General features: G+C 55.9%; 8 protein-coding genes across 8 annotated transcripts; 6 read left to right on the forward strand and 2 right to left on the reverse strand.

The window, feature by feature from the left end:
- Window positions 1-1,013: 1,013 nt before the first annotated feature.
- On the forward strand, window positions 1,014-1,668 carry M409DRAFT_23199 (uncharacterized protein; the record flags this gene model as incomplete). The annotated part of the gene is made up of 2 exons (XM_033806677.1): window positions 1,014-1,211; window positions 1,264-1,668. The coding sequence occupies 2 exons, from the start codon at window positions 1,014-1,016 to the stop codon at window positions 1,666-1,668; spliced, it is 603 nt and encodes a 200-aa protein (XP_033667453.1).
- A 508-nt stretch (window positions 1,669-2,176) lies between these two features.
- Window positions 2,177-3,639, reverse strand: M409DRAFT_66584 (uncharacterized protein; the record flags this gene model as incomplete). Its single annotated transcript, XM_033816997.1, has 3 exons — window positions 2,177-3,258; window positions 3,325-3,525; window positions 3,591-3,639. The coding sequence occupies 3 exons, from the start codon at window positions 3,637-3,639 to the stop codon at window positions 2,177-2,179; spliced, it is 1,332 nt and encodes a 443-aa protein (XP_033667454.1).
- An 856-nt stretch (window positions 3,640-4,495) lies between these two features.
- Window positions 4,496-5,287, forward strand: M409DRAFT_66585 (uncharacterized protein; the record flags this gene model as incomplete). Its single annotated transcript, XM_033816998.1, has 1 exon — window positions 4,496-5,287. One exon carries the CDS (start codon window positions 4,496-4,498, stop codon window positions 5,285-5,287), a length of 792 nt encoding a protein of 263 aa, XP_033667455.1.
- Window positions 5,288-6,407: 1,120 nt separating this feature from the next.
- Window positions 6,408-7,478, forward strand: M409DRAFT_23202 (uncharacterized protein; the record flags this gene model as incomplete). Its single annotated transcript, XM_033806678.1, has 1 exon — window positions 6,408-7,478. One exon carries the CDS (start codon window positions 6,408-6,410, stop codon window positions 7,476-7,478), a length of 1,071 nt encoding a protein of 356 aa, XP_033667456.1.
- A 757-nt stretch (window positions 7,479-8,235) lies between these two features.
- Window positions 8,236-9,309, forward strand: M409DRAFT_66586 (uncharacterized protein; the record flags this gene model as incomplete). Its single annotated transcript, XM_033816999.1, has 1 exon — window positions 8,236-9,309. The coding sequence occupies one exon, from the start codon at window positions 8,236-8,238 to the stop codon at window positions 9,307-9,309; it is 1,074 nt and encodes a 357-aa protein (XP_033667457.1).
- Window positions 9,310-10,976: 1,667 nt separating this feature from the next.
- Window positions 10,977-13,717, forward strand: M409DRAFT_66591 (uncharacterized protein; the record flags this gene model as incomplete). Its single annotated transcript, XM_033817001.1, has 3 exons — window positions 10,977-11,117; window positions 11,198-12,601; window positions 12,665-13,717. The coding sequence occupies 3 exons, from the start codon at window positions 10,977-10,979 to the stop codon at window positions 13,715-13,717; spliced, it is 2,598 nt and encodes an 865-aa protein (XP_033667458.1).
- Window positions 13,718-14,417: 700 nt separating this feature from the next.
- Window positions 14,418-15,511, forward strand: M409DRAFT_54903 (uncharacterized protein; the record flags this gene model as incomplete). Its single annotated transcript, XM_033812863.1, has 4 exons — window positions 14,418-14,577; window positions 14,638-15,063; window positions 15,137-15,328; window positions 15,399-15,511. The coding sequence occupies 4 exons, from the start codon at window positions 14,418-14,420 to the stop codon at window positions 15,509-15,511; spliced, it is 891 nt and encodes a 296-aa protein (XP_033667459.1).
- A 681-nt stretch (window positions 15,512-16,192) lies between these two features.
- On the reverse strand, window positions 16,193-20,662 carry M409DRAFT_66589 (uncharacterized protein; the record flags this gene model as incomplete). Its single annotated transcript, XM_033817000.1, has 3 exons — window positions 16,193-16,701; window positions 16,753-20,429; window positions 20,487-20,662. The coding sequence occupies 3 exons, from the start codon at window positions 20,660-20,662 to the stop codon at window positions 16,193-16,195; spliced, it is 4,362 nt and encodes a 1,453-aa protein (XP_033667460.1).
- Between the last annotated feature and the right edge of the window lie 1,585 nt (window positions 20,663-22,247).

A 22,247-nucleotide genomic window follows, 5' to 3' on the forward strand; every position in this document is an offset into this window, starting at 1 on the left:
ATCTTCACGTGTTCGTCACTCGATGATTTTGTCGCACGTTGACACATTAGTGGGAGCATTTGATGTCATCTCGGCTGCAACGGCCGGTATGCACAAACGGCGAAAAAGGTGGCCGCTGTTTGCAGAGCACCTCGAATCGGAAGCCTCGGCCAGGAGCCCGCTCTATCTTTTATTTATTTCTATGGGATTTGGGAACGGGGAGCCCACGTTCCCTCATTTCGCTGCGAACACTAGCAAGTAACTTCTGCCAAACCATGCGACCTGGTCTCGACTTTCGCAACAGCAGCAGAAAGGAATCGAACCGTACCGTCTTCAAGCTCCGAGCTGCAGAGAGGACGTGGCTGTCAAGTCGGACAGCGACCAATCCGGATCGTGAAATGGATTTAGACTCCACCTGGTTGCGTTGCCTGGAGGCTCTGGCTAAAGGTGCCGCGACGCTGGCTGGATCTCGCCGCAAACAGCCTGGCGGCCAAGCAAGATTTACGAACGTCTCGGTGGCGGACGTGCCAGACCCGCGGGCGAGATGGGAAAGCCATTGTTGCAGTGCAGTCTTCCGCTGAACTGGAAATGACTGTCCACCCTCCCGAACAACTGCGCAGACACACAGGTCTCGTGTGCAGCACGGAAGCACGGGTGAGGTTTGGCGATGGAAGGGTTGGTAGGCGTATCCGTCCGTCCCTTCTTATCAAGGTGGCAGGCGTTGTGCGCTAGTGTTGCCATGTTGGAGCATGGGCCACATTTCGCCCGTACCTGCTTTAACGCGCCCTTTGGCCACTTCTGCTTCGCATTTCCTCGCCCACCTCTCCCACATCTCCTCACTCCAACTCGCGCTGCAGACCCCAAGCATCCACCACTGCAAAGCCCGATCAGCTCCATTGATAGCCCGCGAGGAGAGCAATTGCCAAAGGTAAACAATCGCCGCCCATTGACAGCACTCTTTGGTCGAAGCTGACGCGGTCCCAGATCAATCGACCCAGCATCCATCCAGCAACCACCCACCGCCAACCCTCACCATGTTCCGCTCCACCCTCCTCCTGGCCACGGCCGCCTTCGCCGCTGTTGCCAGCGCCCAGAACTACTCCACTTCCGGCAACCTGTCCGTCGACACCAGCCAGATCCCATCGGCTCTGAAGTCTTCCTGGTGCCGTGCGCAGACCAACTCGTGCCCGCAGATCTGCGGTGGCCGTGCGTCTCCAAACAACTGCGACTCGGTACGCATGCACCCTGCAGTCAGTTCCCCACCAATGCTAACATCACTCCCAGAACACCCTCACCTACCAGTGCGTCTGCACTGACGGCTCTTCCCCCAACATCAGCGACTACGATCAGACCATCCCGTCCTTCGTCTGCCAGACGTGGGTTGGGAACTGCGTCGACGCTCACCCTAACGATCTGGACGGTCAGACCGGTTGCCGGTCTGTGACTTGCGGCTCTAGGAACGCCAGCAGCAACCTCGCAGCCACCACCTCTTCCGCCGCCACCACCTCTGCCACCGCCTCGAGCAGCTCCTCTGCAGAGAGCACCTCCGCTAGTGGAACCCCCACCGGCTCCAGCGCATCCACCACTGCCACGACCTCCAGCGCTGCCATGGCTCTTCACGTCGCTGAACAGTACGGTACGGGCATCATTGCTGGCGGTCTTCTCGCCCTCTTCGGCCTTGTGCTATAAGATGTTGAGTGATGTTGCAATGGACGGACAAAAGCAAGAGCATTACGGCAGACACTGTTGGCGTTGATGAAGAAGCTGTCGATGGCACGATGTTGACGGCAGAAGATTCGAAGACTTCACGGTTCATGAAGTAACGCAAGAGCATGCATTATTTGTTGATAGCGAATTCTCCAGCGTTCGGGCGTTGGAAAGATTGAGTAACTAATACTGCATAGTGAGAGTATGATGCGCGATACCACGCTTGTAATGACGATATTCCAGCAGGCTTTTCACCTTTCCGTGGTACTCGTCAAGCTGGACCAAAGACCATCACAACCCTTCAATGCTTCCCATACTCCGTTCACTTCTATCATGTTCAATGTCGCTGACAAATAGTTTGATAGATCCTCTTTTCGTGCACCCTCACTTCCCTCTATCACTTCAACAGCAACACATCCCGACATCGACACACGAGAGCACACTAAAATTCACACAAGCCAACCAAAATCCCCAGAACATTGATATTCAACTACACCCTCCCAAAAATCTCGTCAAACTCCTCCTCCGCAATCTGCACCACATCCTGCCCATAGATCACCTTCTGCACATCCGCATCCGCCCACTTATCCGGCACGGGGCCCTTCCCCTCCCTCAACGCCGCAAACTGCCGATCCCGCTCCTCCTTCGCCGCCCCTTCGCCCAAATGCATCGCCCGTCCGCTCGCAGCCGCCAACTCGACGAGTTTATACGCGCGCTCCCGCCGGACCGTTTCGTAGACTTTGAGGCCTTTGGAGATGGCTTCCGGGGTGGTGTTGGGGAGTTTCGACAGGACTACGGCTAAGACTGCCCCGTCTTCGATCGCCTGCGCGGCGCCCTGCGCGAGGTGCGGGAGCGTTGGGTGGCACGCATCGCCCACGAGGGCGGTAGATTCGTACGTCCAAAACGGCAGCGGTTCGTGCACGCGCAGCTTCCACTCGCAGACCTCGCCATCGGGCACAAGGTTCAGCATTTTCTGGACCAGCGGGCAGAAATCCGCAAACACGTCCAGCATCTGCGGCTTGCTGCCTTTGGTCGTGTACGTCGCGGAGGGGGCGGCGGCGAAGTTGGCGTCGGGCTGCACGGTGCTGAGGTTGTAGATTTGTTTGCTGGAGACGGGGTAGGCGATTATGTGGCGTTTTTCGCCGATCCAGCGGGTGACGGATTCGCGGTCGAGGAGGGCGAGGAGGGATGGGGAGGAGGACATTTGTTCTCGGGTCAGCATGATGCGGTAGGCGGCTTGGCCGGTGTCGATGATTTTGGCGGAGATGTTTTTGAGGTGGAGGAGTTGGTCGCGGATGGTGGATTTGACGCCGTCGGCTGCTAGTAATACATCACATTGGACTTGATGTGGTTCGCCATTTCGCGGGATCGCCGTGAAGGAGGGTTGAGGGCCCCAGGAGGTGATCTCGCCGGCGCCCGTGCTGAAGTGGAAGGTGATGCTCTTTTCGCGCTGGCAGCCGGCGTACATGGCGCCCGCCAGCGAGGCGCGGTGCCCGACCATGTGTGGGTAGCCGTAGGTGGAGCGGATGTATTTCAGATCGACGTGGCCCAGTTCGTTGTCCGTGGAGCCCTCTTCAATCGACACTATCAGCACAAAGTAGACAAGCAAAGCGAAGGCTGTGGGGAATGGGCACTCACGTCTAATACTCGTCTCCTTCAAATCCACCGCTTCCCGCTCAATCTCCTTCCACACCCCCAGGCGATCCAGGATCCGCGCCATGTTGGGTGCGAGCTGGATCCCCGCCCCGACAAAACCCAGATTCGAGGCCGTCTCGTAGACTTCGATCTTGCGGAAGCCTTTCTTTGCGAGGGAGAGGGCCGTGGCGAGGCCGCCCATGCCTTTTAGTGTGGGTTAGTCGTTTGGTTTTGAAGGGAGTACGGGAGGGGATTATGGGGAATCTGACCAGCGCCTATGATACATATGTGTAGATCGAGGACGTCGTTGGACGCCATCTTGGTGGTATATCGTTCTGTGTAGTCTTCGAGACAGTAGCAGGTGACGTTGAGGAGCGAAATTTGAGCCTTTCCTCTGCAAAAGGATGCACACAATGAGACTGTTTCTGCAGTAATAATGCTCGAAAGACAAACGACACCTAGCCTCCACTCTGCTTCAGCCTCCGGCAGTCTTATTATACACCCATCTCCCACAATCTACCTGACATGTGGACCGGCAAGTCGAGTTGAAAGTTGCGTGTATGTGTGTTCTTCCCCGTTCGTCGGCAAGTGGAATCGGTCGAATTCGGTCCTGGATCTAGTAATCGCTAGACTGGATTTAGTGATAGCGTCGCGCTGCTTAATGGTAAGTCGTAACTGCCCTCCCTATTTGAACTCCATCACATTCGCAGCCGATTTTGCTTCGGCCGATTGGGACGCTTATGGTCGGATTTTATACTTGTTTCTTATTTCTGGAGGATTGGATATGGGGATTCTTTTCTATACGGCGGGTGAATAATTTGATGAGGAATGCAGGGTTTGCGTCTGGCTCTACGAAATGCAGGAGTTTGTCCTCGGCGTTGGGCGGAATCGGACAGCTTGAACTTGAGAACGCTTCAATGTCACGGTGATGACTGGTGAGTGTGGAGGATGCATTTCGCTCTTTCGAGTCTTGAGGCTATTCGACTGTCACTGAGGAGTAGCAAACATGAATCTTCGCTAGCTGTAGTAGTCGTTGATCGTAGGCAAGTGAGGTTGAACTTGAGAGGGGATTTGATTGGCCAGACAGCCAAAGTGGGTCCACTTTCACGGGCATCTGAAGTGACCACCTCTAGCAACACAATCCTTTCGTCAATCCGCATCTTCATCGCCCAACATGAGTATCGAAGCCGTATCCCGGAGTGCGCTGCCACGTCTGGCCTGGACCGCAAGCTCCGTCCGTCCCACCGCAGCAATCGTGCAGCAGGGCTCATCCGCATGGAACAAGCAGCCAACGCCGAGGAGGACAACGGCAACGACAGCATTCGCAAGGAACACATGGGCCGAGAGGAGAGCAACCCCCCAACCCTCCACCCCCATCCACACAGCATGCCAACGAGCCTTCTCCGCCACCCCCACCCGCGCCAAAGACCACCACTTCGACACGCTCAAATTCGTCCAACGCCTCAAAGCGGAGGGCTTCACCGAAGAACAAGCCGTCGCCATGATGAAAGTCCTTGGCGACGTCATCGAAGAATCCATCCAGAACCTCACCCGCACCATGGTCCTGCGCGAAGACCAGGAGAAAGCCACCTACACGCAGAAAGTCGACTTCGCCAAACTCCGCTCCGAACTCCTCAGCGCCGACAGCACCGAGAGCAGCCTCACGCGGGCGTCGCACGAGCGGCTCACGAACGATCTGGCCAAGCTGAATAACCGGCTGAGGGATGAAGTGCAGAGGACGCAGGCGAGCGTAAGGCTGGATTTGAATTTGGAGAAGGGAAGGATACGCGAAGAGGCGAATAGTCAGGATTTGAAGATTAAGGAGACGGAGACGAGGATTGAGCAGGAGAGTGCCGCGTTGAGGGAGAGGTTGGAGGCGGTCAAGTTTAGCACTTTGCAGTGGTTGATGGGCGTTTGCACGGGTACTGCGGCCATTGTACTGGGTGTGTGGAGGTTGTTGATGTGAGGAGAAGGATGGCAATGGCTCATCCATATCGATCGAGAGATATGTTGTTGATTGCGCATGGTGCCTGTACACAACCAGGATTCTGTTACTATACCACATGAAGCGATCGTCAACCCAGAAACCATCATTTTCCTTGCGGACACAGACCTGTCGCTCTCTCGCTACGATGCCGCCAATATGTCACGCAAGTACGTCGAACGATACGGCCTCGATCAAATGGTTTCTCGGCTGTGCTGTATCGGATCACTCTGGAAGCACCATCAACAGTCGAATTTCTTATTTCGTCTCGAAGGGCATCGAATCGAATCTCACTTGTGCGGAGCGCTGCCATCTGCACTTGTTATGGCGACTCTCGCCTTCGACATATGGGATCGTCAACACCTACTTCATCTTCTGGGGCCCGAACCGAGCAGTAATGCATTGCGTTTCAGCCGCAATATGCAGCTGGACGAGTCGTCTAACCGCAACAGGAAACAGGGTACTCCGCACGATCTATTGACTTCTGGTCTAGACGCCCAAGAGGACTCGAGGATAAAATCCACCTGTCTATGGTCAATCGTCTCTGGCTCAGAACTCTCCACGAAGTGGAGCACAAGAAGATCGAAAGCATGGCCGATGAGAAAGCGTTTCTCTTCCTAGCGTGCGACGGGCAGACATGTCGCTCGGCGGCGTCGATGCGACAGCTCAAGCATTCACATGCTCAACTTGGCAACAAGCCTTCAAGACGTGGGTCTCAAAGCGTCAGCAAAGTCGACCCTCCGCCTATGCCGTTGCCTGTTCAGATCAAATTCAACGCCTGTAGTCAGCCGCCGGCGGTGGAAAGCTATACTGGACATTGTTCACGCTGCAGGAGACGTCGGAAGGTCAGATCACATGTACTCCTGGCTTGCCTTCTTACTCGTGACTGACAATCGTGCAGTTGGCGCGCTGGACGGGTCGATGCCAGCCATGTGAGAAGCAAGATTATTCACCGCCGCGGAGTGCAGCCCCTAAATCCACGACATTAGATCTGGCACATGACACTGGGCTACCTTCATACTGTCCGACCTCCACACCCTTGACTACCGTGATCTGCGAAACCCCATGCGGCATGCCACGTCGCCCGGCAGACCGCAAAGCAATGCACTACTTCCTAAATTACGCCGCCCTCGATCTGTCTGGCTACATCCTCCGCGACTTGTGGAATGGCTTCGTCCTGCAAGCAAGTCAGTCGGATCCAATGGTGCGCCAGGCTGTCTTGGCCGTATCCAGCGCTCATTTGGATCGCTGCAGTGGCATGGGTCTCACGTCCGCGACATCGCTGGCCTCGTATCAAACAAGCGTGAACACGCTGCGTAACTATATGCTGCGCAAGGAGAAGCCCTCGCCTGAGCTGGTGCTGCTCTGCTGCATCTTACTTTTCACATTCGACCGTTTACGGGGCGACAAGGCGGCTGCTGCGATCCACCTTCAGAGCGCCATGTCGATTCTGAAGAATGCTAGGAGCCTAATGACCGATGACTCCAAGAGATCTTTGGTGATGAGTCAGGACGCCATCGCTGACTTGACGCATGTTCTTCTTCGGATGGACATCGAAGACACGATGCCAGTCCTCGACCGAGGGCCTCTACTCGACCTGGCAATCGACTCGGTACACGCCTACGACGACGAACCCCCACCGATGAAGTTCTTCTCCCCTCGCGAGTTCATGGAGCCCTGGATGGAGACCTGCCACGCCGTCTGGACCTTCATCGGCCGAAACGCCAAGTACCGGACCCTGCCTCTCGACGAAATCCCCCCTTCCGTCCTGACCCACCGCCGCAACCTCCAGCGCCGGATCAAAGCCTGGCGAGCCGCCTACAAGAATTACATCTCCCACGTCGGCATCCCCGCCGCTCACGACCTCCCTCCCCCCTCCCCAACCCTCAACGCCCGCATCACCGACGCCATCAACGCCCTCATCATCGAATCCCACTACTTCGTCATCAAATCCGTCCTCGCCGAAGCCCTCCCCTCCCCCACCACCCTCATCCACCCCTGGGACCTCATCGCGGAAAAAATGCTACAGTGCGGCGAGAAAGCCCTCGCCCTCCGCCACGCGCAAGACCTTCTCGACGCACGTGGGCATCGCGGAGAGTCTGCTCTGCCTGGCGCATCGCACGCGGTCGCCGGAGGTGAGGCGAAGGGCGCAACGGTTGATTGCGGGGTTTAGGGATGTGGAGGGCGGGTTGTTGACGGGGGTTACGGCGTTTTTCGCGGGTGAGGAGGCCCCGCTCAGGGGGTTTGTTTTGATGTATGAGAGGCCGGGTCACTGAGGTGGTGTGTTGATGGGTGGGATGGGTTACCGGTGCCGGGGGTTCTTGACAAGGTGTTGGTGCTTCTTGGGAGATTGCCTGTGCGATGTCTGAAGGGGGGTCTGCGAGCTGTCTCACAACGCAAGAACTGATCAGAGTCTTGCTGGTGAGAAGATGTTGTTGCTTTGGCATGGATACTGCCCATTTAATGGCATAAGCTAAGCCTACGAGATAATCTCCTGAGGCTGGAGAAAGCAAAGTCGAAGTCACTACCACTCGACATGTACAGGGCCTACAACTAGGAATTCGTTCTACTGATAAACCAGCAGATTGAAAAGCCCTACCTACCACGACTGCAGAGCTGGCTTTCACTTCGACACTCTCGCGGAGACATCCCATTCAAAGAGCTATCTCAAGCTCTTCGCGCAGACTTTCCCCGTCTGGCGAGCTGCTGACAGATCGAGCACGCCCGACTGCAGAGTACATCCCAATGGTTGCGAAACTATTAATTCGCTTTTGCTACAAGACTGGATTGTATGATCAATCAACCGCGGGTGTTTCGCACGAGGCGGGTCGTCGTATATACAACAAAGTCTAGGTAAATTGACTGACTGACCTACCGCTGCATTCGCAACATCACTCCGACGAGAGCGAGATATCTACCTCTAGTCGAAAATGAGATCCATCCGCACAATCTCCATCGTGCAATGCCACGCAGAAGGCGAAGTAGGAGACGTCATCATCGGCGGCGTCCTCGACGCCCCGAGCACCTGCAAGACAATGTACGAAAAGCTCCTACACTTCCTGGATCCCCAGCGAGACGCCATCCGCAACTTACTCCTGAACGAGCCGAGGGGTCGCTCGTCCATGAACACGAATTTGGTGCTCTCACCTTGCAACCCGGAGGCGGTCGCTGGTTTTCTTATCATGGAAAGCGGCGAGTGGGCGCCTATGTCTGGCTCGAACACCATTTGCACGGCGACGGTTCTGCTGGAAACCGGTATGATCCCTATGCATCCGGGCATCAATACATTCTCTTTGGACACGGCCGCGGGCCTGGTCGGCGTCACGGCCGAGTGCACGCGGGACAAATGCCAGAGCGTCGAGCTCGACAACGTCCCCTCCTTCGTCTTCGCACTAGATAAAGAAATCGACGTCCCGGGCCTAGGCGTGATCAAAGTGGACATTGCGTACGGCGGCATGATCTTCGCGCTGGTGGACGCTGCGTCCTGTGGACTGAGGATTGACAATCTGCTCGGTCCGAAATTGATCGATTGGGGCGAGAGGATTAAGAAGGCGGTTCAGGAGCAGTATACGCCTGTTCACCCCGAGAATCCGGGGATTCGCGATGTCAGCGTGCTGGAGTGGACGGCGCCGCTGGAGGGAGGTGAGAATGGCGACAAGACGGCCGTGAATGCCGTCGTGGTCTCGCCCGGCCGCTTCGACCGCAGCCCTTGCGGTACGGGGTCATCTGCGCGCATGGCGGTCCTGCACGCGCGAGGGCTCTTGAAAGAAGGCGAGATTTTCCGCCATCGATCTATCATCGTGACCGAGTTCGTCTGTCGGATCAAAGGCACGAGTCGAGTGGGTGATTTCGAGGCCGTGAAGACCTCGATCAAGGGACGTGCGTGGATCTCCGGCACCAAGCAGGTGTTTCTGGATCCTGAGGATCCGTTTCCTGAGGGGTTTCGTGTGGGGGATCAGTGGAATATGAGGGAGGATGCGTGTTTGCCTTCGTCGGGGCGATGAGATTTATATACCTGCTCAGAAGATAGATATATACATACGTCTTGGCTCTTTGGGAAGACCGACCTCATTCTGGCAATCGCAAAGGCAGGTCGGACATCGATTGTGCAACTTCCCTCTTCATCGATTTACTAGTCAACTACCTGCACTTATAGCAGTAGCCAAAAATCAACAAACCTGCGGCTTTTTCTAGACTCCCGTCGTCGGCAACCTGCATGGAGCTCGAGCTCAAGCTCGCTGCAGAGTCCCGAATGGCGTGCAATAGACGCATCCGGGCAAGGCTAAGAAAACAAACTTCAATGCATGCACTACCGGTCACCCAACGCCACGTTTTTCGTTGGACGGCAGTCCCGGCGTCTGGACGTCGTCGTCGTTGGGCGCGGTCAGCAGCCAGCATCCAACACCCAACAGCCAAGAGAATGTGTTGTCGCGAGAGGAGTTTCAAGGAGGGAAAGAAAGATTGTCACGTCTTGCAAAAAAGAAAAACAGAAACGCGACGATCTTAACACTCCCTCCCAGCCCACGGAACTCGTCTTCCCGGCGAGACTCCAGACGTGGGTTTCGGATGATGCCAACCAACGGAACACGTGCACGGCGACTGTGGGAGATGGCTCTCAACTGCGTCTCATCGGCCTGTGCAGTGCAGTGCGCCCGCGCGGGGAAGACGACTGCATCCTCGCGACATGAGCTATCCGCAGGAAAAGGCCTCACGCACAGGCGACGACCATCTCAACGAAGAGATGCGGTGAGCTCGAGAGGCTTTTTCTTGTCGACGATGGCGAGCCTGAATGGGTTCATGACGTTGGACAGACTTTCGCCTGGCCCAGGAACTTGGCAGAGGTTATCCCCCTCTCATGCAGGATCGGGCGCTAGCCGGCCGAACGGTCTGTGCCAACTTCCCTGTTCTCGATCTTGATTCGAGAGTCGACGACATCAGGTTTCCCGCGAGATGCTGCTTCCGGATGCACGTTCGGAGAATTCGCGCAAGCCACTCGCTGGGTCGATAGAGCTTGCTATTTTCATTGCAGGAGAGGGGGAGAGTGGAGAGTGTTGTGTGGAAAGAGATGGGTGAGACGAGGGAGGGAGGATTGTTGTCCATGTTGTCTGGCCAGCGCCTCGTCCTCGGAGCGAGCGCGTAGCAGGTCTGTCTGTTGGTGATGAGCCGCATAATCAGACGGCGCCAGTCTGACGATGATGCATGCATGTGCCTTGACCAAGCTTCCAAGATACCAGCCTCTTCCCCATAACGCCATACGCCATCGAGACACATCCACCTCTCCTTCTAGGTTCAATCTTGCATATCAGTAACCTGGCCGTGCTCCACACCTCCTGCGGGCGCCCTTTTGTACCAGCATCAAGCATCATACTCCAGACATACTCTGTCGACTTTTCCACACCTTGTACCTCTGGAGACATCACACCTCCCGTCGATGACTGCTACAACTGCACGGCTCTCGCTTCTCTTCGGGCGTTGGGGATAAACTGCATGAACGGAATTTCTGCTGTGTCCAGCATGAGGGCGGTGGAAGGGCGTCGGATCCATATCTGAGGGACGCCTTAATCCTGAATACTCCCCTGCTCCCCCTCACCACACCCACCTTGGCCAAACGGGCAGGGTCCTAGGAACTCTGGACGTTCGAATTGATTTTAATCAATCTCCTCCAGCGGACATGGGGTCGAATCGGATATCCTACCCACGCTCCTTCACCCCCGAGAGCTTGCCGACGCTCTCGACCCGGGGCAGCTTGCAGCGAATTCGCCGATTTGACGGTGTGCAGAAGTCGAGCAGGACATGGGATAGCCTGCGTAGGGTAAGCTCTTGCTTTCCGCCCCTGCTGGATGACTGCATCGGAAGAAAGGGAACACAGAAAACTAAATAATGACTTTATAGGATGACGAACTCTGGCTGAAAGATGCCAACTGCTTTGTCCACCTTTACGAGGCGGCTACCTCGCGGAGAGGGCCTTCATTAAGGGTGCCTCTTCGATTACTCGAGCAAGCTAACAGCACCTTTCTCTTGAATGAGTGCTTGTATAAATCGGCGGCTTTGAGTCCGGTTTCCAGCGACGACGATAATTCGGATAGTGGCTATTGCGGATCGATCAACAGTATCACTGATCGACTCTCTCAACCCTGCGAGCTGTACATACCGGCACCTGCTCACCTCACGAGACAAGAAGCCTCCCTATATCACATCGGAACACGCAATTACTTCGCCTTCCTCTTGTCGAAGCCCGTCGTTGGCGAAAGCTTGGGAAGAGCGCTTGCCCAGCTCGCCCATCGAATCGAGGAGTGGCAGCCTGAAGCTGTCAATTCGACGGCTCTATTGGACTATTGTCAAGAGCAGGGGTACCTGGATTTCTCAGAAAACGTCGACTATGCATTGGCTTCTCTGTACCTCGCAGAACAAGCTCGGATAAACTCGATCTGGGTGGACGCGTTTGCACATTGCGTGGGAATGCAGGATCGACTTGACAACTGCATTGATGCTGAGGGGTTGAGCGAGACGGCGAAAGCGATGATCAGCAAGGCGGCGTTGGATATGGAGGTGCATATCTCTCGGATGACGAGAGCACTTGGCGAGTTTCTGGAGGATGACCTGGGACCGGATTATTTGGGCCTTTCGAAGCCGTTGAGAGCACATCTGGATCGATTCAGGAGTTACCTCCACGTTTACTACGTCAACCAGGTTGGATACTTCCCACCTGATCCCAACGACCCTTGGGACAAGAGGATGTGGTGCAGCATGTACGACGACTTCCGATACTTGTACGAGTTCCTGGCCGACACAAGCTCCTCGATCGATCCAACTAGCAACCACGGCCTCAACGGAGGTCTTTGCGTGGTGCAGAACGTCCAGGCCTTCGACGAACGACACAGCCACACTCCTCTGCCGCATCCACTTCCTCTTATACCGGACATGACAGCACGGAAGCGAGCTGGGGAGGGGCAGAGGAGCTTGCGAGGATTTAAACTGGGGCGTTCGTCGGAAGGAGCATCAGGTACGACCTCGCCAGAGAAGCAGGCCCTCGCACAAGCATCCAACAGCACCAATCGGGAACTTTTGAGCAACCGACTCGTGAAGGAGTACATCCACTTCGAGCGCCAGAAGCTGGAGGAGAAGGTCTCGATCAGCGAGGCGAGGAAGGTGAGATGGCTTTTGGTCTACGGGGTCCTGCAGATGCTCATCGGCATCACACGAGCTCCCACGGAGGTGCAGGACACGGATTCGTCATCGTATCCACTCTGCATTGCGACGACTGGCTGCTCGCCTCCGTGGGCACAGCAGCAGACGGTGTTGTGGGATTCTTACGACGCTGACCGGTCGTCGTCGGCGCGTTTGTCTGCTGAGATGGAGGCTGTGCGGAAGACGTTGGAAGAGGATCGGATTTCGATCCATCCGGACTGTGAGGCTGAGAGTGCGGATGATTACTTTGCTATGAATGGCATTTCGAGGTCGACGTCGGATATCAGTCTGAGTACTTCGTCGCCGCAGCTGTCGAGGACGACGTCGATTCGGTCGAGTGTGAATTCGCTGCATCGGTCTGTGGTGGGGAGTCTTTCGAGGAGGAATAGTGTCAGACGGGGGAGTTTGATCTTTCCGAAGAAGGAGATGTCGTTTTGCGATACTCTGGTCGAGACGCAGGTGAATGGCAGTGAGGGTGGAGAGGAGGAAAGGTCGCCACATCAGAGTCCAGTGACTCCAACCCGACACGACGAAGGCCAAATCTTCGAACTGGAAGCACCGCTCCCGGAGATGAACAGAGTGCCTACCCTCGAACTCCACCAACTCACTCTATCCAACGAGTCACACCCGTTCACCAACGAACAACCCCTCAACTCATCCGCCAGCCAGCTCTCCGCCCTGACGAGCCGATACAGCAACAACAACTCCAACACATCCTCCTACATCGAACCACCGACCACATCATCAAACCCCACCACGCCCTCCAGCGAGCTCTCCTCCCCCGAACGACTCCATCCTCCCAAACCCAGCACCAGCACCGCCGACCTCTCCACCTTCGACTTCGGCTTCAACGGCGCCCCCTCCCCCTCCACAACCTACACCTTCAAAGCAACCTCCACGCCCCCACCCACCTACCGCGCCAAACACCCCCCAACCTTCACCCCGCGCCACGCCAGCCGCGCCAAAGGCCTCTCCGTCAACGCAGGCACCTACTCGCCCTCCGGCGCCACGACAAGTCCCCCCTCGCGCCGCATCAGCCAGCTCCGCGCTCTCTCCACGGAATCCGTCGCGTCGGAGTCGAATTGGAGCGAGGGGAGTTCGGTTTATCCGGAGAGTAGCGTCCAGGCGGCGGAGATTGAGGAGGAGGAGATGAGGGGACGGAGGAGGTTGAGGGGGTTGGAGGGGTTGGAGTTTGGGAGTGTGGATGGGGTTGTTAGGGAGTGAAGTAGAGCAGAGAGTGGTGCAATTGGAGATGGGTGATGATTTTGTTGGTTGGGTTTTTTCAGCGTTGCATTTTGCATTCTTGTGTTTTGGTGGCACTCATTATACCCCGGGGTTTTTTATTTGGTTTTATGAGAATCGAGGGTTGTGGATGGACTTGTCGATACGCATGAAGAGAGAGAGAGCGAATGCATCTGACATGAACATGTCCCTTACCACAAATATTTCAAGCAGCCTCCTTACTTTTGACATGTCCGACGAGATCATCGTCCAAACAAAATTCCCCAAACCAGACAGCGCGTCCAAAGATCCCACACATCTTTTTCATCACGAGCTCTCGCTGCATCCTGGACACGCTCCGCTGAGCAGGATCTGGCGGGTACCTTTCCCCCCACCTTGACAGCTTCATGTCGTGATGTCTTTGCTGACATATCGAGGGTGAGCTGTTTTGACTTCGCTGGTTTCTGTGTGCTCATTCTCCCTCCACGGAAGACGAAGGAAAGGGTATATGTAAGAGGTGAGAAGGACTTGGAGTTGAATTTTGGTTGTGTTGAGGGCTAACGACGCTGCAGAGAACGTGCGTGTCTGTGGTTCGAGCAAGAGGAACGATATATTTGAGAAAGGACGACAAGTGTATTGGACAAGATGGCTGGGTGAGTATCACAGCACCGTTCTCCCTATCTCAATGCTGCACACGAACACAATGTCATCACCACCGAAGGGTATCCATCAACCCCTTTTCTCCCGCCAACCATCACATAGATCCCTCACCCCCCTCGCCCAAAAACTCGCCACCCAAGGCCCCGTCCGCACCCTTCCCATCGCCCCCCGCTTGATCCGCCTCCTATTCAACCACACCTACAGTAAGCAAATACCCCTCCAACCCCCATCCGACCCATCCATCTAACAGTACCCGCTCCAAGTCCTCCAAACCACCCGCGCAGTCTACGTCTGGGAACACCCCTACTACCCCCAGATCTACATCCCAGCGTCCGAGTTCGCGCAACACGCCCACAAAGCGCTGCAGCTCGAAAAGGGCTCCGAGATCAAAACTGACGACGGCACCCGCGTCGCCCAGTACTGGAAACTCACCGTAGGCGACCGCAGCATCGACAAGGCCATCGCGTTCGACGACGCCCTGGACGGCAAGGGCAAGGACCTCGCGGGGCTCGTCAAGGTCGATTTCGACAGCGTCGACCAGTGGTTCGAAGAGGACACGCCGATTTTCGTGCACCCCAAAGATCCCTTCAAGCGGATTGAGATTTTGTCGTCGACGCGCCATATTGTCGTGCGCGTGGGCGGGCAGAAGGTTGCGGAGACGGGGTTTGCGATGCATCTGTATGAGACTGGTGAGTTGTATCTTGAAGATTGTCACTTAAAAGGGAGTGAGACGGGTTTTGTGCTGATGGGCTGGTTCCTCAGGACTGCCGACGAGGTTCTACCTCCCCCTAACCAGCATCGACGCAAGCGTCCTCCGTCCCTCCAAGACAACCACCAAGTGTCCGTATAAGGGCACCGCGAAGTACTACAGCGTCGACCTGGGCGATGGGAAAGTCCATGAGGATGTAGTCTGGTACTATGATGCGCCTTTGCTGGAGAGCGCGACGATCGTTGGTGAGTTCCGAACCCCTATTCCTTGCTTTCAACGGTGGTGTAGGAGGCTAATGGGGTTTTGTGGATACAGGACTCTGCTGTTTCTACAACGAGAAAGTGGAGATTGAGCTGGATGGGGAGAAGTTGGAGAGTCCTGTGACGCATTTCAGTAACAAGAAGCCGGGAGAGAAACCTTCGATCTAAGTATCACGCAGTACCGGCGATGAATTCTCGTAAGATGTCGTTAAGATTGATGATGGAGGGAGATATGTGATGAGTGAGAAAAAGTGCACTATCGTCGATAATCTGTACACTCTTTCATTCATGCTCCGCTGCTCTACCAAAAAGGAAGCAAAAGGTCCCGTATATGCATACAGAACCTTGTAATGCGCGCGAGCCATCGGTCTGCCTCGAGGTTGATGAGCCATTCATCCCGTACTACACATGCCATGCCAGCCATACTCTCTTTCGTGTCACTCCGCGCTCCTCGCTCAGAACGCTCCAAGAAAAAACTTCGCCTCTCACGTAGAAAAAGGACCTCTCCGTCGAGGTCGAGAACGAATGGGGTATGATGCATCGTAACAAGCAACAAGCAAAAGGTATCCGCAGCTAAAAGGAAGACATGCCCTCCCCTGATCGCCCCATCGAGACACTTCCATGTGTCCGTGACGTCGTGCTGCTCTGTAAAAAGTAGCCCATCCCATCCCATTACCGTGCTCCATTTCCGTCTTTCACCAGTCTGTCATTCGGTGGTCGCTGCAGCATGTCCGCTTAATCACATTAAAAAAAAGTCGAGAGTTGTAGTGGTAAAAGTGTAGTGGTTGTATCGTAGTCGAATGCAGAGTCTGTGTCCTGCTCTGTCGGAAGTCTGTTTTCGGTGATTTCTCAGAAACTCGTGGGTGGGTCGTCGCGCAGTTTCGATGCGCTGCTCTTCTTCGTCGGTCCCATGATGCTGTTGACCGCCAGCATGCCGCTCTCACGTCGGCTGGCTTTGATGTCGCGTGGGGTTGGTGCACCTGTTCCGGTCATGCCATAGACAGTCGGCGAGCGGAGTACGTCGTTGAGAGAGCCATACCCTCCATCTCCTTGTGGAGCCATCTGATAGGTGGAATAGCTCGGGTGCATAGGGATCATGCCAGTATCCTCGGCGTGGTGGCCACCCATGGACTGGAACTGGGTCTGGTTGTACGAGGGCGTTGGAAGATCACTGAACATTTGCTTGCGTGGGGAGCGCAGGTCCGTGGAAGACGCACTCGTGTTGGGCCTGGCGTCGCGGGGTGACTGTGGTGCCTCTGCACTGTCAAGGGGTGAGCTGAAGATGCGGTGTTGTTCCTCGATGAACAGGGAGATGAGTGGTCCTGGAAGATTCAAGGTCGGCGAGAACACCACACCAACTGTCAAAGTAGTCAGCACGTGTCACCTGAAATATGATGAACGACACTTACGATTCCGAACTGTCATCTTGTTCTGCTCCACATTGTCCACAATACAGACCATGTAGGAGGACAGAGCATCCAGTAAGGCTCGATTTGGCGTTGGCAGCTTGTGAACAAGCGCGTTCACCTTGAGGATCTTCTTCTCCACGTCTTCGATTTCCAGGCACTTTAAGAAGTCGATATGCAAGTCTCTGGTGAGGATACTGGCGGGTAATTCTCGCAAGTACATCTTGAGGACACTCGCAACGGCATTGACCTCGTACTGGTTCTCATCTGTCAACAGATTGATGTCGCCCTCGTTGTTGAAGCGATCTTTCAACTGCCTGATGATGATGTTTGATCCAGACACACGAAAGATGCCCTCTTCACCTACGGCGTTCTTGGCGTGCAGGTACTCCAAGCACCGATACACGACAGCAGGTAGTTCAGTAGTTGCATCGGCTGGATGCGCCACAGCGACTGCCTCGGCCAGAGGGATGCCGAACACCACTCTGCCACCACCAAAGCGGTCTTGAGGAGGAGCCGACGGTGTCTTGGCACTATCGTTGGTGGCCAGATCGGAAGACGACCGTCCCCGACTGAAAGGCAGTCCAGAAAACATGCTGCGCTTCTTGTCCTTGAGTCCGGGAGTAGGCGGCGGCTTCTTGCCCCAGTCACCAGAGTTCTGAATGACATGGACGTTTGTGGGTGCTGAAATAGCCAGGTGGGTGGAAGATGGCTGCGCATCAACCGTGAGTTTGTCATAAGGTGGCGATGGCGTGTGAGGTACTCGTGGACTGGCTGGCGGTCCCATGATCGGTGCCTCGCCGGCGACCGTCTCGTTGTAGTTGACAGTTCGCACTTGGTCAATGGATTTGGACTGCGCAGGGTCCTTGCTGTTGTCTGAGCTGGGCCGCAGGTCATTCATTGATCTCTGTAGTCGAGGACTGCGCGGTGCGCTGATCTCAGTCTTGTAGATCTGAGCTTGACGGGCAGCTTGTGGCTCCTCGTCATCTTTGTAGTCGACGTATTGAAGCAGAGCCTCAACCCAGGCATCACGCTCGTCGTCGCTCTCGGCGCATAGAACATGTCTGACCAGGCTGCTTGAATCCTTCTTCTTCGGCTCTAGAATCAGGAATGCGTGCCTGAATTGGTTCTCTTCGTCGTCAGATGATCCCTGACTCGCATTGGATGACTGCTTCCCGATTTGTGCATTCTGAAGCTTGATCGACCCAAGGTGGGCACCTCCAGGGCCTTCGAAGTACTTCAGATTGGGCCCGTCGAGGACAAAGTATCGTGCTTTCCAACCACCAAAGTTCTTTCCGCGCTTGGTGAGATAGCCAGCTCGATTTGGACGCAGTGCCGACGCCGGAGATTCTGGCCGCCCGTCCAGGTTGGCACCGAAGTAATCGTCACCCTCGCCGCCAATGGCATCAGAGGAGAGGAACTTGCAGACGAACATGGCAGGCTTGTCGTTGGTGACTGAATCCAGCATCCTGTCAAAGTAGTGGTTCAAAGCTAGTCTCCTCGCATCGATCTTAGCTGGGGCGTGACCAGTGAACAGAGCTTTCTCCGGCAGGCGGTCTCGCACCGTGACCACAGATTTGACCTGCTGATCCAAAACCGCAAGCGAAGCGTAAGTCTTCTCGACTCGCCAAAGTTGTAGATTATCTGAACGCGAATGGACTGCCAGAATAAACACAGGGTTTTCGTCGGCGTGTTTGGGTGCAATGAAACTCGCCCGGGACGGTCTCATGCGCGACGAAGCGGTCTTGACGTATATCGACGGAAGTGCGTTTGGAGGTAGCAATAGGTCTGGATACTGCTCCGTGGTCAATCCTCGATAGATCTCGCCAGGCGAGTAGGCGACAGGATCACTTGAGGTCGAGGGTCGTTCGCGGTCTGGCGTGGCATCGGGCGAAGGCTTGAGCCGGTCAACGACTGCTGAAACTGGCTGAGGTTGAGGGTGCATCTGCTGGTGATAGGCTTTGGCTCTATCAAGATGAGGGGAGATCATTGCAAGCGGCGTTTGAGGCGGCAGTGGAATGGCCGATCGGGGTGCTCGAGGTGACAGGGGTAAGCCAGCTTTGGGGGACATAGGAATTGAACTTGTGGCAGCGTTCGTCTGTCGTGGCATTGGCGAGTTGGGGGGTCGGTCACCCGGTCTTGGACTCATTGGCAGGCCCGGGCTCATTAAGGACGGTGCAGTGTTGTTTCGCTGAAGCATGCCACTGGCATCTGACACTGCACGGCTGCGAACGATCTCGGCAGGATTGCCGGTAATAAATATCGGCGGTTGACGTGGTGCCTCTCGAGTTGGCTGCTGGACGATCTGTTCGCCGAGCTGTGGCACGGCGGTGGGCACTTCGATCTTGTCCCCTGATGGCCTGCTCTTGCTCTTCTTCTCCTTCTTGGAGCGGCTTCGCTGCTCGTCTTCCTGTCGTACCAATGCCTCTCGCTCGCGATCATCGTCCTCGCGAGTCTTTCTCCGGCCTCTGTCAATGTATTCTGAACGCGCGCTTTCCGGATCATCCTCGTATTCTGAGTCTGAAGCATCGACAATGTTATTCATAATGCTGGGATCTGCCTTGGGTGCATCAAGTTTCAAGGGCGCGGGTGGCGCCTTTCTCGTCTTTGGACTCGAGTAGTATTGGGTAGACGCGGGAGGACTCGTCTGCAGAGACGAATTGGACATGCTCTTCGAGTGACCATGTAGGAACTTCGGACTCTGTGTATCGACCAGCTTCGGCGACATTGGAGGTGTATTCGTAGTTGGCGCTCTCTGAGACATTGCCATGGCCATGGCTGGCCTCGCTTCGCTTGCTGCAGTCACAGGCACAGCAGTGGCGGTGTTGACTCGATCAAACTCACGTGAAGCGCCGCTCAAGCTGTTTGCAGACTGTGGTGTCGCTGGCAAGCCGGAAGAATGAGCTGCGGCATCCTGAGGCGTGTCTGATCGCCCACCACTTGCCCCTGGGGCTTCTGAACTGTTGCTGGTCTTGCGAGTATCCACACTGATGTCGCGTGACATGTCTGAAGGAGGCTCCATGTGAGAGGGAGAAGGACTTGCTTCTTGCGAATCTGGTCCATCGCCCACAACTGATGTTATGAGCGAAGGCGCAGAAGTCGATTGCGCAAGTTGCTCCTTCAACTTCTTCCTGTAACGTTCGTTCTCTTTCAAAGCCTTTTCCAGGTCCTTGTTCAGACCAAGTATCATCGACCTCTGCTTCTCCACCAGCCTCCAGAGCTGAGCATTGTGAGAAGCGGCCTGCTGCCTCTCTGCAATCAGCTTCTGAAGCGCAGCCTCCGCAGAGCCTGCTGCGGTTATCAGAGCGCCGGCATCTTGTGGGCCGATATTATCGGAGACACGATATGCATTATTGGCATTAGCGGTTCGTTGGGAGGCGGATGATATAGATGAGACGGTCGAGTCGATAGAAGCGGTTCGATGAGCCATTATAGGACCACGTTCTGGGCGAGTGGCCGCTTTGGAGTTGCTCATGACCGTGGGAGAGGTGGGAGGAGAAATCTGAGGTGCAGCGGCAAGGACTGGTGACGAAGGGCTGCTGAACGTGCGGTGATGATGCGACTGGATCTTGCCAGCCGCCCTCTGCTCGTCCGCTACAGCCTGGCGCGTAATGGCTTCGCGAATGTCATCCTTGCCCGTGACCTTCTTCGCAGGATTCGGCACCCTCGGTTGGCGGGCGCTGTGGTGATCGGTGGTGGTGCCGTCGGGGGAGGTGGGAGCGGAGGGTGTGCTCGACGGGACGGGCGACTGTTGGATCAGAGGAGATCGCAGACGAGAGTCTGAGGCAGCGTGAGAATCTTGCGGAGGCTCGTGGGCGGTGGTGGTTGGCGCGCGAGTCGCAGGGCCTTGCGTGGTAGTCGAGTGATAGTGCTGAGCGGGCGGCCACCCAGGGCGAGGCAAGGGTTGGGCCATTTGGTGATAGCTTAACTACCGTAGTTAGGCCCTGGCTATCGAATAAAAGCACCCGAGCTCGTTGTGACCAGGGTGCTGTTCAAACATGCGCCGACGAATTAGCGCGCGAGGCCAGGCGCTTATACGAGGATGATGGTCAGACGGCGGCCAGCTGCTCTCGTCGCCACGGCAGGCCACGGCTCAGATGACGGCGGAAGAATGACGCGGGCGGACACGCATCGCAGGGCGTGCTGGCCGCGGTGGTGGTGGTGCTCGAGGGGGTGGTGCTGACCTGGTGGAAGCACTTGGGGAGCAGCAGCAGCAGTGTCGAGGTCAAGGATGTGTGATTTAGGCGCAGAACGCCATCCGCCGCTAGGGATGCACGAGCCCTCTGCTACAACGTTCTCTGTTCGATCGAGACTACCTCTACATGTCCATACTATTGAGCTGCTGTCGAACGAGCCCTCACTGATCACTATCGAGATATGGACTACGAGAACGGGGCTATTGGCATGCTGAACCACTCCGCCGCCGCGCCAATGGCGATCCCCCTCTTGCTTGATTGATGCCAGGTGAGGTGTGGTGTTTCAGCGTGTCGAGTCCAGCAGGTCGGGTCCCTGCTGTAGCACCTGGACACCACCACTCTCACAAGCTACAACCCGCCCGTCATCATTGATCTGCCCGCCCAGTCGCTGCCACCAGGCGCATGAGCCCTCGTCAGCCTGATGGAGGGTGTGAGCAGGTCTCGCACGCGATATTGGCTGTTCCGCGGGCATGGTGAGACCGCCCAGCCTGGCCTTGCCGCAGCCAACGTGGCTCGCTCGTCCACCACAGGTTCCTCTGCGGTTGTCAGCAGCTTGTCACGTCCATCCATGATCGTTCTGGGGCTGGTGGTGCTGTCCTTGTGACGAACGCCCGCTCTGTGCGGCGACTTTTGGCTGTCACATGTCCCAAAGTCAATCTGCTGCTTGTGCAAGGGCTTCGCCTGCTGCCGAGCATCCACCACTCATAACGCAAAGATCGACGCAGGGTGTTCGTTCCTGCGACTCGCGCTCCATCTCGCTAGTCGATATTTGATGATGCCAGCAGTGAGATGGTTGCCAACTCTCCCTCTCGGTTTGCCTGGGACGTGTTACAGCCGCCAAAAGTCAATCCCGTATGACAGTTGCCATGGGCGTTCCATACGCCAAACGAAACTCTCACCAGATAGTGCCTCTTGACTTTCCCCACGCAGCATCTCACCCAGCTTGTTACTGACTTACCCCAACATGATGTTGAGAGCCTCCTCAGCCTTGAACATCACACAACCGCCACGTGCCCATCTGTTCAGGATGGATGCCTCGCCTCGCCCCGGCCAGATGTCGTAGCCGTCATCGCGAAGCGGTCGGTAGCCCAATTCGAGCGCTTGCAATTTAAACGGTCTCCGTCACAGGCGCTTACCTCGGAAAATCGATTTATCAAACATGATGCAGTCCAAATCCTCGCCCGGAGATCAAACCATCCGCCGCTCGTTTGATCTGCTTTCGGTCAACATATATACAGATACGGTGCCATAGCCGATGGAGGTGGTGGAGTGAAGTGGGCAGGACCTGCATACCAAGCTTCG

This window comes from Zasmidium cellare (genome assembly GCF_010093935.1).
Source record: "Zasmidium cellare ATCC 36951 unplaced genomic scaffold M409scaffold_18, whole genome shotgun sequence".
NCBI lineage: Eukaryota > Fungi > Ascomycota > Dothideomycetes > Mycosphaerellales > Mycosphaerellaceae > Zasmidium > Zasmidium cellare.